At 47.1% G+C, this 17,162-nt stretch overlaps 1 protein-coding gene across 1 annotated transcript in view; it reads left to right on the top strand.

The window, feature by feature from the left end:
• Positions 1-425, top strand: part of LOC126204388 (uncharacterized) — a 78,172-nt gene extending 77,747 nt beyond the window's left edge. The window contains exon 4 of the mRNA XM_049938759.1: positions 345-425. Within this exon, the coding sequence (XP_049794716.1) occupies positions 345-425 (81 nt within the window). The remainder of the gene's footprint in view (positions 1-344) is intronic.
• The last annotated feature ends 16,737 nt before the right edge of the window (positions 426-17,162 follow it).

Raw genomic sequence — 17,162 nt, forward strand, 5'->3', positions numbered from 1 at the left:
AAACATTTCATATGTTCCTGAGTCACAGTATTAAAAGACGTGAACTTTTGGTACCTTGTTATACCTTAAATAAACTTTGTCCAACACGCTTTGATTCGACATACCAGTCCGTTACAGACGTTCGTTATAATCATGTCGAGGCACTCACGGACCTGAGAAAAATGATATTCTTATCTTACAAAAGGGAAGAAGGAGGACAAGCTGTTGTCTTGAAAACCAATTAAAGAAATTTGAATTCGTTTTCAATTAGTGCCGCAATGAAAGAGTGTAGAATGTACTAATCGTTATCTCAAACTATGGAGTCAGGAAATATAGAATTTGACAAAGCGTGTTCTCTTGTGCAGAATGCAGCTAATAATTTATCTTGCTCTCAAAACAGTTTTGAAGAAACATTACCATCAGCGATATCTTTGGCAGAGGAGTAGGACATTTCACCACAATTTGAAAATAAAATTATTTGAAAAGCGAAAATACATTTTGATTAATTGTGTTAGGGCAAGCGGGCAGTGGATCAAAAAATGTATTTCGGAACGACTGTTTTTAATGGCTGTTTTGGAAGTATTCTCGCACAGTTAAAAATCGGATTTGAGAATATGCATGGTGTTAACCATTTACAAAAAATTTGTATTTACCCAAGATTTCTGTATTCCATTATCTAAATACTGCTTACAACAAAGAGATTCACAGTGCAGCAGTAACTCTTCGATGTGAATATGCGGGGTATTTATCCAATGAATATCCAGACCAGGAGATAGGTTTCAAAAACGCTGTAAGAAAAGGAATGGCCATATTAACCTCTACAGCTGACTTAACAAAATTATTAGTAATCGAGAATTCAATCTTAGATGGTAGTCTGCCACACCTTTTTTTTTTTTGTCATCAGTCTACTGACTGGTTTCATGCGGCCCGCCACGAATTCCTTTCCTGTGCTAACCTCTTCATCTCAGAGTAGCACTTGCAACCTACGTCCTCAATTATTTGCTTCACGTATTCCAATCTCTGTCTTTACAATCTCCGGCGGGAACTGTTATCATTATTAATATGTACTTCCAGTATGGAGAGAGAATAGAACAGCATATTGACCATCTAGTGAGTGTGGCCACGGCGTTGCGGGGACGCAAAATTATTATAACTGCCGACATAAACGCCAAGTCCCCCCTATGGTACAGTGGCACAAGGGATGAGAATGGAGTCAAAGCTGAAGAAATGATAATGGCTCTCCAACTAGTGGTGGCAAACAGACCAGGAAATCCCCCCACCTATGTGGCTGGAGGGGGACAGGGTACCAACATTGACGTGACGTTGGTCACGCCAAACACAGTAAATATACTCAAAGAGTGGAAAGTGGAAGACAATGCCACCACTAGTGATCATAATCTAATCACTTTCATTGTGGGAGATAGAGAGTGCCGCTGGGCCATGGGGTGGGAGGTGCAAAGGAACTTCAGGAAAACAGATTGGGAACGCCTAGCCAGAGAGTGCGACACCCCTCCATTACCAGAAGGAGACGAAGGACAAGACTTGAATGTGGACGACAGAGCAGAAGGACTGGTACGCGCAGTAACAAGAGCGATTGAGGCGGCCGTACCAACCAGGAGAAGAGCCGTGGCAGCCACACCGGCACCATGGTCAGCCGAACTGCAGGAACTACGTCAGTCAGTCAGGAGACTGAGGAAACACTACCAGCGCAGTGTCGTCTGGTGGGAAAAGCAAAGATGGCTCCAGTTATACCGGGAGGCAAAAGAGAATTTCCAAAAAGAATTACAAAAAACCAGAACAACTAGCTGGGAAAATTTTGTAACCAGTCAGCTGGCCCTTGACCCTTGGGGTGTGCCATACAGATTGGTGAGGGAGAAGATTCGCTCCCCAACAATGATATCAACGCTCAGGCACCGGGACGGGACGACGGAATCCTGGCAGGAAACTGCCGAGGTCCTCCTCCGGTCGCTGTTGCCTGACGATGATAGAAATGAAGACACTGAAGAGCAGCGTCAATTACGAGCAGAAGACCTTCATAGGTATGGAAATGATGTGGCGGTCCTCCCCATCTCTGAAGAGGAAGTAGATGCTCTTATCAAGTCCCTAAAGAAGGGAAAAGCCCCCGGGCCAGACGGCATTGTGGCGGAGGTAGTGCAGTTCTTAGCCCCACAGTTAGTTGCTCCACTCACACATATTTTCAATGCATGCCTCAGGCAAGGCAAATTTCCAAAAATATGGAAAACTGCGAATGTGGTGATCATTAAGAAGGGCCCTGAGAAGGACCCTGCAGAGGCCAAATCATACAGGCCCATTTGCCTGCTGGACGGCTTTGGCAAACTACTTGAAAAGCTATTAGCGAACAGGTTGACTGCTCACCGCATGCTGCACGGGGTGAGCGACAGGCAATTCGGTTTCAGGCCGGGGCGATCGGCATCTGATGCAATCGCCCTAGCGGCCGAGGTCTGTGGCTCAGCCCCGTGTAAGTATGTTGTTGGCGTCATGGTAGATATCAGTGGCGCCTTCGACAACCTGTGGTGGCCTTCGCTCTTCTCCTGCTTACGGGAGAAGGAGTGCCCAGGGCTGCTATATGGGTGTCTGAGGAGCTATTGTGAAGACCGGGAGGTATGGCTATCATCCCCTAACGGGAAAGTCCGGAAAACTATCACCAAGGGCTGCCCCCAGGGCTCCGTGTTGGGTCCTCTTTTCTGGGACATCCACATGGAGCCTCTCCTGGAGAGCTTACAACAGAGCGAAGACGTGCTAGAGGTGATAGCCTACGCTGACGACTTCCTCCTGCTGGTTGGCGGCCGAAGTCGCGAGGACATAGAGCCAAAGATAGAGAGAGCAATAGACATACTGCAACTATGGTGCCATAGGACCAAAATGACCATTTCACCAACCAAATCGACTTACTTACTACTCAAAGGACAGTTAATAAGAAACCCGACTGTGAGAATCAACGGAATGCCTGTTCTCAGAAGACGAGAGACACGTTACTTAGGAATCATCATCGATGAAAGGTGGAATTTTGCAAAGCACATAGAAACCGTGACCCAGAAAGCACTACAATCACTAAATAATCTGATTACCATAGGACACAAGAGATTCCACCTCCCGCCTCCATTAATTAAACTCTACCACAACAGCATACTGACGTCAATAGTGGGTTACGGTTCGGGAGTCTGGGCCCACAGGCTCACGAGGGTGGTGCCTGCTATGACGGTGAGGAGAGTACAAAGGAACATGATATTAAGGTCTGTGGGAGCTTACAGAACATCTCCAGGAGGAGCCTTGTTAATCATAATGGGACTCTGTCCCCTAGATATAAAGATTAGGGAACAGGCTGCCTGGTACTGGGTAAAAAAGGGGGTTATTACCAAGGTAGAAGAAATTATGGGAGCACCAGTCAGGGACAAAGGGGAGATCGGGGAAAGAGGGGTAAACCTATGGCAGGAAATATGGGAGTCGGATGATACTGGTAGAAGAACCTTTCAGTTCCTACCAGACGTAAGGGACAGACTGAAAATGAAGTATTTCGAACCAACACGGGGATTGTTCCACTTTCTCACCGGTCATGGCCCCTATCCGACATATCTTTGTCGGTTTGGGAAAAAGGCTACGCCTGCGTGTGACTGTGGCGCACCGGAGGGTACTCCCGACCATGTGGTTTATGAGTGCCCCCTTTTCGATGATGTAGCCGGGACACTGAGACGACAACTACCTAGCACAAACACCTATGACCTTTTAAGACAGGAAGAGACATTTCACATACTAAATACATTGGCAAATGAGGTATCACAAAAAGTATTGACAACTTTTTTGAGAGATCTTCATGCTTGAGTAATAGACAACACTGAATGCGACCACCGCCCCAATCCCATACCGCCGGTTCGTGGACATGTCGACTTACAGTTGGAATCCGCCACGATTAGGACCAGGGGGACTGGGGCAAATCCTGATAAAGACAACGCACCGATAATGACATAAAGTAGGAAGTAGACTTAGTAAATTAGAATAGGATAGTAAGTTAGGAACCTGCAGCGATAATTAACCCTTGCCCGCCCTGTGCCAGGGGCTTGCTCATAGGGATTAGCTCTATGAGCAGGGCATCATATAGGTTTATATCATCAACTGGCACAATTGTAACGCTGCAGGCAGTTAGAGTTAGAATTAACCTGTTGTAGTAATTAGAAATTATGCTAGCTAGTAAACTAAGAAGTAGTCTGCCTAGTAAATATCGTAGAACTGTCTGTAGATAAGAAAAACAAATGTTTAGTTGCTATTGTAAATGTAGGAAAATAGGACCCACTAATCATTAAGGTGGTGGGTTATTATTGTATAATTATTATGAAATGAAATAAAGAATTAAAAAAAAAATCTCTGTCTTCCTCTACAGTTTTTGCCCTCTACAGCTCTCTCTAGTACCATGGAAGTCATTCCCTCATGTCTTAACAGATGTCCTATCATCCTGTCCCTTCTCCTTATCAGTGTTTTCCACATATTCCTTTCCTCTCCGATTCTGCGTAGAACCTCCTCATTCCTTACCTTATCAGTCCACTTAATTTTCAACATTCGTCTATAGCACCACATCTCAAATGCTTCGATTCTCTTCTGTTCCGGTTTTCCCACAGTCCATGTTTCACTAACATACAATGCTGTACTCCAGACGTACATCCTCAGAAATTTCTTCCTCAAATTAAGGCCGGTATTTGATATTAGTAGACTTCTCTTGGCCATAAATTCCTTTTTTGCCATAGCGAGTCTGTTTTTGATGTCCTCCTTGCTCCGTCCGTCGTTGGTTATTTTACTGCCTAGGTAGCAGAATTCCTTAACTTCATTGACTTCGTGACCATCAATCCTGATGTTAAGTTTCTCGCTGTTCTCATTTCTACTACTTCTCATTACTTTCGTCTTTCTCCGATTTACTCTCAAACCATTCTGAGTACTCATTAGACTGTTCATTCCGTTCAGCAGATCATTTAATTCTTCTTCACTTTCACTCAGGATAGCAATGTCATCAGCGAATCGTATCATTGATATCCTTTCACCTTGTGTTTTAATTCCACTCCTGAACCTTTCTTTTATTTCCATTATTGCTTCTTCGATGTACAGATTGAAGAGTAGAGGCGAAAGGCTACAGCCTTGTCTTACACCCTTCTTAATACGAGCACTTTGTTCTTGATCGTCCACTCCTGGTTGTTGTACGTATTGTATATGACCCGTCTCTCCCTATAGCTTACCCCTATTTTTTTCAGAATCTCGAACAGCTTGCACCATTTTATATTGTCGAACGCTTTTTCCAGGTCGACAAATCCTATGAAAGTGTCTTGATATTTCTTTACCCTTGCTTCCATTATTAGCCGTAACGTCAGAATTGCCTCTCTCGTCCCTTTACTTTTCCTAAAGCCAAACTGATCGTCACCTAGCGCATTCTCAATTTTCTTTTCCATTCTTCTGTATATTATTCTTGTTAGCAGCTTCGATGCATGAGCTGTTAAGCTGATTGTGCGATAATTCTCGCACCTGTCAGCTGTTACCGTCTTCGGAATTGTGTGGATAATGCTTTTCCGAAAGTCAGATGGTATATCGCCAGACTCATATATTCTACACACCAACGTGAATAGTCGTTTTGTTGCCACTTCCCCAATGATTTTAGAAATTATGATGGAATGTCATCTATCCCTTCTGCCTTATTTGACCGTAAGTCCTCCAAAGCTCTTTTAAATTCCGATTCTAATACTGGATCTCCTATCTCTTCTAAATCCTGTTTCTTCTTCTATCACATCAGACAAACCTTCACCCTCATAGAGGCTTTCAATGTATTCTTTCCACCTATCTGCTCTCTCCTCTGCATTTAACAGTGGAATTCCCGTTGCACTCTTAATGTTACCACCGTTGCTTTTAATGTCACCAAAGGTTGTTTTGACTTTCCTGTATGCTGAGTCTGTCCTTCCGACAATCATATCTTTTTCGATGTCCTCACATTTTTCCTGCAGCCATTTCGTCTTAGCTTCCCTGCACTTCCTATTTATCTCATTCCTCAGCGACTTGTATTTCTGTATTCCTGATTTTCCCGGGACATGTTTGTACTTCCTCCTTTCATCAATCAACTGAAGTATTTCTTCTGTTACCCATGGTTTCTTCGCAGCTACCTTCTTTGTACCTATGTTTTCCTTCCCAACTTCTGTGATGGCCCTTTTTAGAGATGTCCATTCCGCTTCAACTGTACTGCCTACTGCGCTATTCCTTATTGCTGTATCTATAGCGTTAGAGAACTTCAAACGTATCTCGTCATTCCTTAGTACTTCCGTATCCCACTTCTTTGCGTATTGATTCTTCCTGACTAATGTCTTGAACTTCAGCCAACTCTTCATTACTACTATATTGTGATCTGAGTCTATATGTGCTCCTGGGTACGCCTTAAATTCCAGTATCTGATTTCGGAATCTCTGTCTGACCATGATGTAATCTAATTGAAATCTTCCCGTATCTCCCGGCCTTTTCCAAGTATACCTCCTCCTCTTGTGATTCTTGAACAGGGTATTCGCTATTACTAGCTGAAACTTGTTACAGAACTCAATTAGTCTTTCTCCTCTTTCATTCCTTATCCCAAGCCCATATTCTCCTGTAACCTTTTCTTCTACTCCTTCCCCTACAACTGCTTTCCAGTCGCCCATGACTATTAGATTTTCGTCCCCCTTTACATACTGCATTACCCTTTCAATATCCTCATACACTTTCTCTATCTGTTCATCTTCAGCTTGCGACGTCGGCATGTATACCTGAACTGTCGTTGTCGGTGTTGGTCTGCTGTCGATTCTGATTAGAACAACCCGGTCACTGAACTGTTCACAGTAACACACCCTCTGCCCTACCTTCCTATTCATAACGAATCCTACACCTGTTACACTATTTTATACTGCTGTTGATATTATCCGATACTCATCTGACCAGAAATCCTTGTCTTCCTTCCACTTCACTTCACTGACCCCTACTATATCTAGATTGAGCCTTTGCATTTCCCTTTTCAGATTTTCTAGTTTCCCTACCACGTTCAAGCTTCTGACATTCCACGCCCCGACTCGTAGAACGTTATCCTTTCGTTGATTATTCAATCTTTTTCTCATGGTAACCTCCCCCGTGGCAGTCCCCTCTCGGAGATCGGAATGGGGGACTATTCCGGAATCTTTTGCCAATGGAGAGATCATCATGACACTTCTTCAAATACAGGCCACATGTCCTGTGGATACACGTTACGTGTCTTTAATGCAGTGGTTTCCATGGCCTTCTGCATCCTCATATCGTTGATCATTGCTGATTCTTCCGCCTTTAGGGGCAATTTCCCACCCCTAGGACAAGAGAGTGCCCTGAACCTCTATCAGCTCCTCCGCCCTCTATGACAAGGCCGTTGGCAGAATGAGGCTGACTTCTTATGACGGAAGTCTTCGGCCGCCAATGTTGATTATTTATCAAAATTTAGGCAGTGGCGGGGATCAAACCCGGGACCGAAAACGTTTTGATTATGAATCAAAGACGCCTTCCCTAGACCACGGGTACATACCTGCCACACCTATGCATAGCATATTACCTGTTTTTATCTATTTATGTTTCAGTCGTATAAGGAACAGCATGTTGCCTGTTTTCAACTATTTCTGTTACTGTTTCTTCGGCTAAACGCTCAAACTTATAAAGAACTACCTTCGGAAATCTATGACTCACGACAGATTCAGTGAACAGACCATACACTCTACTGCGAGTGAAAGAGCTAGATCCATTGATGTTAGTGAAATTATCAAGACCTCCGCATCACAGAAAGCACGCAAAATAGTCCAGTTTGGCTGGAAAAATGACAACAGTGATATTTAATAAGTAAAAGTGCATCAAACAACAGATAAAGGTTTATTTATATCCTTATTGATTCTGAGTACCAGTCACTATAAAGCATTTAATTTTTAATAACATATACTGATATTAATGATTTTGATTAATAGTTTTTAAATAGTGAACGAATAATCCCTCTATTTATATTACATGGGATTATACAACACACTGAATTAAACTGCTATTTCTGCCTGTTGTAATGAAACATAAGTCGGTTACTAAGGTTGTACATTTTATGTTACGGGGCTTGGATTGTTGTTTAGCAGGGTGGCCACTATCACGTGCGTTACACCTCTGGTGTTAAACACAGTCCCGGCAAGGAGACCGTAACAGCACGGGAGGCGGCGTGCGGTCTCCGAGCGCAAGGCATGCCGAGGGTCGGCCCGCTGACCTCTGTCAAGGCCACGGCAGCCTCCCAGACAATGGACCATGGGCGCGCCTACCTGCCGCGTCACAACCGCCACGTCGGAAATGCCGAGACGTCGAGCGCCGACTGTAGGGCGCGAATTCGTGACCTGCCGGAGGCCTTCCGCACGCCCCTTCCCATCCACCGCCACATTTCGCGAAGCCACACTGCAGCCTCGCCTCTTTCTCCTCAGTGCAACCATTCCTCGAACCAATCCTCAGTAGAGGCTGACTGGGGGTTTTCTTGGCATTTAGTCATCTTCCAGAGTGTGCTTCGCGCACACGGGATTTCCTCTGAGTGTATTGTCAGCGCAACGGATTGTACCACGGGAGCGAAGCAGGATGTCTACAGGGCGGATCCGATGTATGCCGATGTACCATTTCAAATCACTCGGTACGCATACTCCTAGAAATATTATCACTGCTTCCAGTGATTCCTGCGAAACAGTGAAATCATATAGTGATGTGTCTTTCTGCCCATGAATTCACAACACGTTATATTTGCCACTCCCCACACTGATCGTGCACGCTGTGCAGATTTTCCTGCATTTTGTTACAGTCATATAGAGTCGCGACTTCTGTTTGCCACGGGTTCATCCGCGAAAAACCTTATGGCACTTTCGAAGTTTTCTACTAGGATAATTATGTACAATATGAATAACCTAAAAGTTGTAACGTAAACATCGCAGAAATGGAAAGTGCTGTTGTTGTGAGGTTTTGATAGGTAATAGGAAATTACGGCCTCTTAAGTAGTCACAAGACTCTACGCGGAGGACTAGGCGTAAGGGATTTCAAATGCTTCGTTTACTACTTTAATATATACATATAACTTATGAAGCAATCTTCGTTACAAATTACATAATCTTTGAAACTTCCTGGCAGATTAAAACTTTGTAACGGACCGAGACTCGAACTCGGGACCTTTGCCTTTCGCGGGCAAGTGCTCTACCAACTGAGCTACCCAAGCACGAGTCACACCCCGTCCTCACAGCTTTACTTCAGCCAGTACCTCGTCTCCTACCTTCCTAACTTTACAGAAGCTCTCCTGCGAACCTTGCAGAACTAGCACTCCTGAAAGAAAGGATATTGCGGAGACATGGCTTAGCCACAGCCTGGGGCTTGTTTCCAGAATGAGATGTTCACTCTGCACCGGAGTGGCGCTGATATGAAACTTCCTGGCAGATTAAAACTGTGTGCCGCACTGAGACTCGAACTCGGGACCTTTGTCTTTTGCGGGCAAGGGCTCTAACAACATTCTGGATACATAATCTTTCTCATAAAATTTAATATAAGGTTAGAAACATAGTGAAACAGAGAAATTACCCCAAGTAACAAGATACCTTTAAAAAATTATAAGCATTTTCTAATACAAATGATACTTTACAAAATTTTATAAGCATTTGTTATACAAATTAATGGATTACCCATATGCAGATGCCCCTGGATAAGATGAACACACAGTACTAAATAATGTACACTACAAATTTCCAAACTTAACAATGGACATGAGCCGTTCTTTAACAAAGCCTTAAAAATTGAAATTTTGGTTTGATTTAAATATATAATAACTTCCATTGCAGTTATAAATCAGCAAAGAGTTAAATTCCACAACCTTAGAGAAAATAGCCACATATACTTTCAAAGAAATGTTAATTTACTAAAGATGAACTTAGCCGTGATAGGACGGCAATAAGAATGATTGAGGACGCACTGTAACAGAGACGTCAGAAAGCCCTGAAACTTAACTCTCATGGAGTGCCTAAAAAACAAGTATGTCCGAAGCTGGGTAACTTGGCCTGTTCGCAATACAGATGAGTAGAACTGTGGCAGGCGCCCCGCCTCGGCCAACGCAGAATGCCGCGGCTGTGTGGCGGCAAGAAAACAGACATCGCGACCACCGGGACAGCAAGCTAGCGGGACCGACAGCCCTCAGGCTGGGTGACGTAAAGGCGCTATGGCCGCTGATTACCTGTTCTACCCTACGTCGGAAAGCTCGAGTCTGCTTGTCACCAGCACATCTAATACGTTATCTTCAAGAGACGTTTCTCCGATTGACTGCACAAGATATTTTTCAGATAAGTCACTTAGAACAATTTCACACGGTTCTCTGTGTCTGTTACCCGTCCTAATCACTTGAGCCTACCAATCTACACTGGTAAGTTAACACCTCCGCCTAAAACTGTAACATGACCAGGAAATTTACGTGAAATATTCTCCAAGTTTCTGCTCATATGGCCGGCCGAAGTGGCAGTCTGCTTTCGGCCGGTGAGCGGCGAGGACGTCTTGTTTACGTCCCGTCCGCAGAGTCGCGAGCGCGCGTAGTTTGTTTACTTCCTCGCCGCAGCTGATACTCGCGTCCGTTAACACTGAGCCGCCATGGCTTATTCGTACAGAAAAGCTACCATCAAGATCAGCTTCCAGCCCGACTACGCACGACCACGAGCCTTTGAAGTCGAACGATTCATCCGTGACGAAGTTCAAATACCAACACAGCACATCATCGGTATCCACCTATCCATCACAAGTAGCGTCGTTTACGTCAAGATGGTCGACGACGAGTTATGTCACGCAGTTGTGAACAGATTTCCGAACACTCTCAAGTTCAAACACTCCGATGGTCACATCGGAGAGGTTACTGTTGACCATGCTGGACTAGGATTACGCACACTAAGAGTCTTCGAACTCCCTTTCGAAGTACCACCGGACGTCGTTACCTCAGCTTTCCGCCCTTATGGGACGGTAATTAGCCACGTGGCCGAAAAATGGAACACCTTCGAGACGTACCAGGTCCTCAACGGCGTCCGACAAGTGAAAATTGAATTAAAGAAACATGTGCCGTCCTACTTAGTCATAGGTGGCTGTCGAGCAATAGTAATGTACAACGGACAACCTCGTACTTGTTCTGGTTGCGGCCAGGAGGGTCATGTGCGCTCGGCGTGTATTCAACGTCGGGTTACACAACTTCCATTGCAAGACACGACACCACCTCCTACGCTCACGGCCCTCCCCTTCAATTACGCAGAGGTGACACGATCGACCGTCATGACAGACGACAACCCCCCCGGAAGACAGAAAGCGTTAGAATGCGCACCTGTCGCCGGTCCAGGATTGACCAACCCCATTATGGTGTCTGCAGAGGTTGAAGAACGCCGCCCATCGACTCCACATGAAGATTCGGACGAGAGAATGGAACTCGACGCTAGGGTTGTACCGACCTCTGCCTTTATACCTGAGGGGGATGCTATACGGGAACCACAAACTCTTTCGGACACAGAAACCCACGTCCGCAAACAAAGGTCACCGAGAAAACATAAAAAGCGACGTCGCACACCCTCAGCCGATTGCCTCCAGCGGACGTCTTCTCCAGTTGACGACCGGACGGCCGACGAAACGACGAGGAAAATGGATGACACGAGGTCGCCCTCACCTGTCACTTTGATTTTGACAAACCCGATTCCGCTCTCTCGGACAAACGGATGGCCAGCACAGCGCCCGCCGTTGGTACACAACCGGAAACAACTGCGGATTCACCCTTAGTCACTCAGCCCACAAGTGTTCTACCGCAGCCACCGTTAACTTACGAACCTTGGGCGGATGACATTGAAGACGATTCTACGCCCCCTGTGGTGGACGAGGAGAGAGTTCTCTCCTCCCACACCTCGGCCCCTCCCGATGATGGCGTGGATGCGGCCAGCAGATCACAGGCCCCACCTTTTACGGCGACACTGACGGCGGCCCCCACTGCAGGAGACGATCTACAGACCTATCGCTTAACGACCATCAACATTAACACCATTCGGACACGTACGAAGTTGTCGCTGCTCCAAGACATGCTCAATGCAGCAGACGTTCACATTGTCTTTCTCCAAGAACGTCGCCGATTTCCCGGGTATGTATGGTTATACGGCTCATGTGTCCCACGCCTCGCCAACTAACAGTGGAGTCGCAATTCTCCTCAGAGAGGGCCTCGAGGCGGACGAAGTCCGATATCTCCCCGACGCTCGAGGAATGGCCGTAACGGTGCAAGGCGTCCGGTTTATCAATGTGTACGCCCCTTCCGGAACGAATCGCCGTCATGACCGATCGCTCTTCTTCGCAGAAGGAATAGCACCGCCTTTTCAGGGCAGGCACGATGACTTGATATTAGGGGGCGATTTCAATTGCACCCAAGCACCTAAAGATCAGCTGCCACGCCATTCACCGTGCCCCGAACTTGGGACACACATCGGCGATCTCCAGCTGGTAGATACATGGGAACATGTCCGAGGGAATAGACCGGGATACACCCATTTCACGAGTCACTCGTCTAGTCGCATCGATAGGATTTACGTCTCCCGTTCTCTCGCGGCAACGGTGAGTGACGCGGAGGTGTGGCCAGTAGCCTTTTCTGATCACGAGGCCTATATATGTGCCGTCACCCTTCGTCGCCAACGGGTGTGGCGCAGCCGACATCCCTGGAAATTAAACCTTGCTCATCTCGCTTCTCCGGATTGTCGACGCGCCATCGAAGACACGTGGAGTTTGTGCGTCCGCCACCTCCCAACGTATCCTACGTCGATTAGTTGGTGGTTAACCTCCGCCAAGCCGGCCCTACGGCGAATCTTTATTACTTATTGTCGTGAGACTGCTGCTTGGAAGCGGCAGACCCTTGATTTTTATTTCACCGTCCTTCGCGAATGCGCCTCCTTGCCAACCACACCGGAACGACAGTTGACAGTTCAGCGTGCGAAAGCACAGATCGTAGCCCATATGCGCCGACATCTCGAAGGGACGATCGTCCGAGCGCGAACACAAGACAGACTCGTAACGGAACGACCCACCATGTACCAGGCACGATGACTTGATATTAGGGGGCGATTTCAATTGCACCCAAGCACCTAAAGATCAGCTGCCACGCCATTCACCGTGCCCCGAACTTGGGACACACATCGGCGATCTCCAGCTGGTAGATACATGGGAACATGTCCGAGGGAATAGACCGGGATACACCCATTTCACGAGTCACTCGTCTAGTCGCATCGATAGGATTTACGTCTCCCGTTCTCTCGCGGCAACGGTGAGTGACGCGGAGGTGTGGCCAGTAGCCTTTTCTGATCACGAGGCCTATATATGTGCCGTCACCCTTCGTCGCCAACGGGTGTGGCGCAGCCGACATCCCTGGAAATTAAACCTTGCTCATCTCGCTTCTCCGGATTGTCGACGCGCCATCGAAGACACGTGGAGTTTGTGCGTCCGCCACCTCCCAACGTATCCTACGTCGATTAGTTGGTGGTTAACCTCCGCCAAGCCGGCCCTACGGCGAATCTTTATTACTTATTGTCGTGAGACTGCTGCTTGGAAGCGGCAGACCCTTGATTTTTATTTCACCGTCCTTCGCGAATGCGCCTCCTTGCCAACCACACCGGAACGACAGTTGACAGTTCAGCGTGCGAAAGCACAGATCGTAGCCCATATGCGCCGACATCTCGAAGGGACGATCGTCCGAGCGCGAACACAAGACAGACTCGTAACGGAACGACCCACCATGTACCACGTCATCCGAGAACGTACACTGCGAAGACGGGCGCTGATACATGCCGTCACCACTGAGGACGGCCGTCATCACACCACACAACGCGATATTGCTGCAGCCTTCTTCGACCATTACGCACGACTTTATTCTGCTCAATGTTCCGACCCGACGACGGTGACAGCAGTCTCACAACTGGTTTACGGCACTGTCCCACAGGATTTTCAAACTGAATTATTGAACGACATTACGGAAGACGAAGTTATCGACGCCATCGGTAAAGGAGCGGCGAATAAGTCTCCTGTCCCCGACGGGCTCCCTGTGGAGTTTTATAGAACTTTCCAGTATTTACTGGCTCCTAAGCTAACAGACATCTGTCGGGAGCTTACGTCCCCCGCGGTGCCGCTCCCAGCGACCTTCGTAGAAGGAATAATTATACCGGTTCACAAGCCTAAAGGTGGGGCTCGAATACAAGATTGCCGCCCGCTAACACTCGTCAACTGCGACATGAAGATATTCACCAGACTATTAGCAAACCGTCTACGACCGACCCTACCTTACGTCATCTCGCCAGATCAGACTTCCCTAGGGGGTATCAACAACATCCACACAGCACTGTGTCGATACCGTGACTTAATAGCCCTAGCCAGGGCACGCCGCATCCCGGGAGCGCTGGCATCACTAGATTTTAGCCAAGCTTTTGATCGAGTGGATCACGCGTACCTAACGTCGATTCTCCAGCACATGCAGTACCCACAGCAACTCACAGACGTCGTGATGCGCCTCCTCCGAGGGGCGACTTCCAAAGTGCTCGTTAACGGGTGTCTCTCGCAGTCCCTCCCGATCTTCCGCTCCGTGCGTCAAGGCTGCCCCTTGTCGACGTTACTATATGCTCTGGCACTGGAACCGCTCCTCTGTGGCCTCCGGTCTTACCCTACGTGACGTCACATTTCGCTGTACAGCATATGCAGACGACCTGGTTCTCGTGTTCCGCAATCCCGACGATGTCAACAGAGCACTAGAATGGATTACCACGTACGGTGTGGCTTCCGGCAGCTGTCTCAAAGTCGCCAAATCGGTCGCCATGGCCATAGGAGACGGGTTGACCCCAGCGTGTGTCGAACCCCTACAGCTTCGTGGCACTATCAAATGACTGGGAACAGAGTTTCACGACGACATACGGCGCACTGCGGCTCTTAACTACCGCCGCTTACTACAACAAATTCGGGTCCAGATCTTCAACCTTCGTCTGCGGACCCTCGACATTCTACAAAGGACACACTTCGCGCCTTCCACACATAGCGCGTGTTCTTCCAATACCGTTACTGATGGCTCGACGTCTATTACCGGCATTCGGAGAATACGTCAGTACAGGCATGCTCTTCACAGTTATGAGTCACTGACCCTTCCCCCAGAAAGGGGAGGTCTTGGTCTAGTCCATGTCCACGACAGAGCTGTGGCCCTGTATGTCAGCTCACACATCAAGCTGTGGCGCCACCACCCGGAAAGTTTGACAGGTTTGCTGTTGGAGTCCTTAGCTCCGCCCTCCCTTATGCCCCCACTGACGACGCAAGACATACCCCCACCCTTCTACTACTTCGGGAACTTTTACATTGAACACAGCTATGTCCGTATCGCAGTACCACCGACGAAACAGGCGTCGGCGCGGGATATATATCATGTCCTATAGCAGAGGCGCCCACCAAACATCGTGGAGACCAAAAGCCCTCAGGTTAATTGGAAGGTGGTGTGGAAGACGATTCACACGGTTCCACTGGACACTGCCGTCCGCTCCTCATGGTACATCACAGTCAATGGTAAACAGATCACCCGATCACGCCTCCACAAGATAAACATGGCGGAATCGCCTCTCTGCGTAGACTGCGGGATACCAGACACGGACGAACACCGTCTCACATGTGGCGTGGCAGCAGACGTATGGCACTTGGTGCGACAAATTTTGTCGTATTTTCTACGAGTGACTCCGAAACACATTACACCTCGGTTTCTACTATTTCCGGATCAACAGTATTTCCCGCGCGCCAAGACCAACGCTGTCACGTGGATCCGTGCGCATGCGGTACACTATTATTTCACGATGGACCTAAAGATGTATTCGACTTTTGGAAGTACCTACAAGAACGTCATTGCAAGATCGTACGGAACCCAAAATACAGACAGTATTTTTGTAATTACTTAGGGAGTGCCCTACGCGACCCTCCACGCAGCTGGATCATCAACAGGTAGGAGAAGACACCCATTGAGTGAGCTGACAAGACTAAGTTCGATTCTCGGTGGAATAACATGATATACGTGAAGACGTACCTGGATGATGATGCGTCCTGTATGAAGCACTTTTTTTTTCGTTTTTCCCCATATACATTACCTCGGTATATGAACGTGCCGAGATATTGTTTTCTTTTTCTCAGAGCACGATACGGTGCTAGATACATTTATTTTTGTTGTGGTATAAAGTAAAACCACATTAAGAATGTATTAAAAACAGTAAATAAAAATAAATAAATAAATAAATAATAATTCCCACAAAAGATCCCCTTCCCATCCCTGATTCCTTGATTCCTTGACGGACGAGGGGGACACTGTGACCAGGCCTCGGGTTACGACCCCTGATCGCTCTGCCTTCCCCGCCCTCCCTCACCTTCTATAAAAAAAAAAAAAAAAAAAAAAAAGTGGCCGTGCGGTTAAAGGCGCTGCAGTCTGGAACCGCAAGACCGCTACGGTCGCAGGTTCGAATCCTGCCTCGGGCATGGATGCTTGTGATGTCCTTAGGTTAGTTAGGTTTAACTAGTTCTAAGTTCTAGGGAACTAATGACCTCAGCAGTTGAGTCCCATAGTGCTCAGAGCCATTTGAACCATTTTTTTTTCTGCTCATATTTTCCGATGAGGCAGGCGGCGGGGGTGTCCATAAAAGCATCCGATGACCAAGTTTAATACACTTTTAACACTCATCTTCACATCAACTAAACGAACGATGCACTAATACAGCTACACGGGTTGATGCTGCAGATTCCACTGGGTGTATAATTAAACGGGCTTACGTTGCGAACGTAGCCGACTGTATGATACGCTGATAAAGTAAACAGTTTAATTTTGTAGATATAACTGCGCGTATGAGGCACTGACACAGTTTAACAGGCTGTTATTACCGATATACCCAATACAAGCATTCTTTTCTAACCGAGCTATTCATCTGTGTTTGATTACAGTAGTTGCAACTTCACGTTCTGTAGAAGCACGTTCTGAACCTTCTGGATGGTGTAGAGACAAGCGGACGTCTTCCTGTACATGCCTGAACAGCAAAATCGTTATACTTTGCAACTAGCCGGCCGCGGTGGCCGTGCGGTTCTAGGCGTTGCAGTCCGAAACC

Source organism: Schistocerca nitens, chromosome 9 (genome assembly GCF_023898315.1).
Source record: "Schistocerca nitens isolate TAMUIC-IGC-003100 chromosome 9, iqSchNite1.1, whole genome shotgun sequence".
Lineage (NCBI taxonomy): Eukaryota > Metazoa > Arthropoda > Insecta > Orthoptera > Acrididae > Schistocerca > Schistocerca nitens.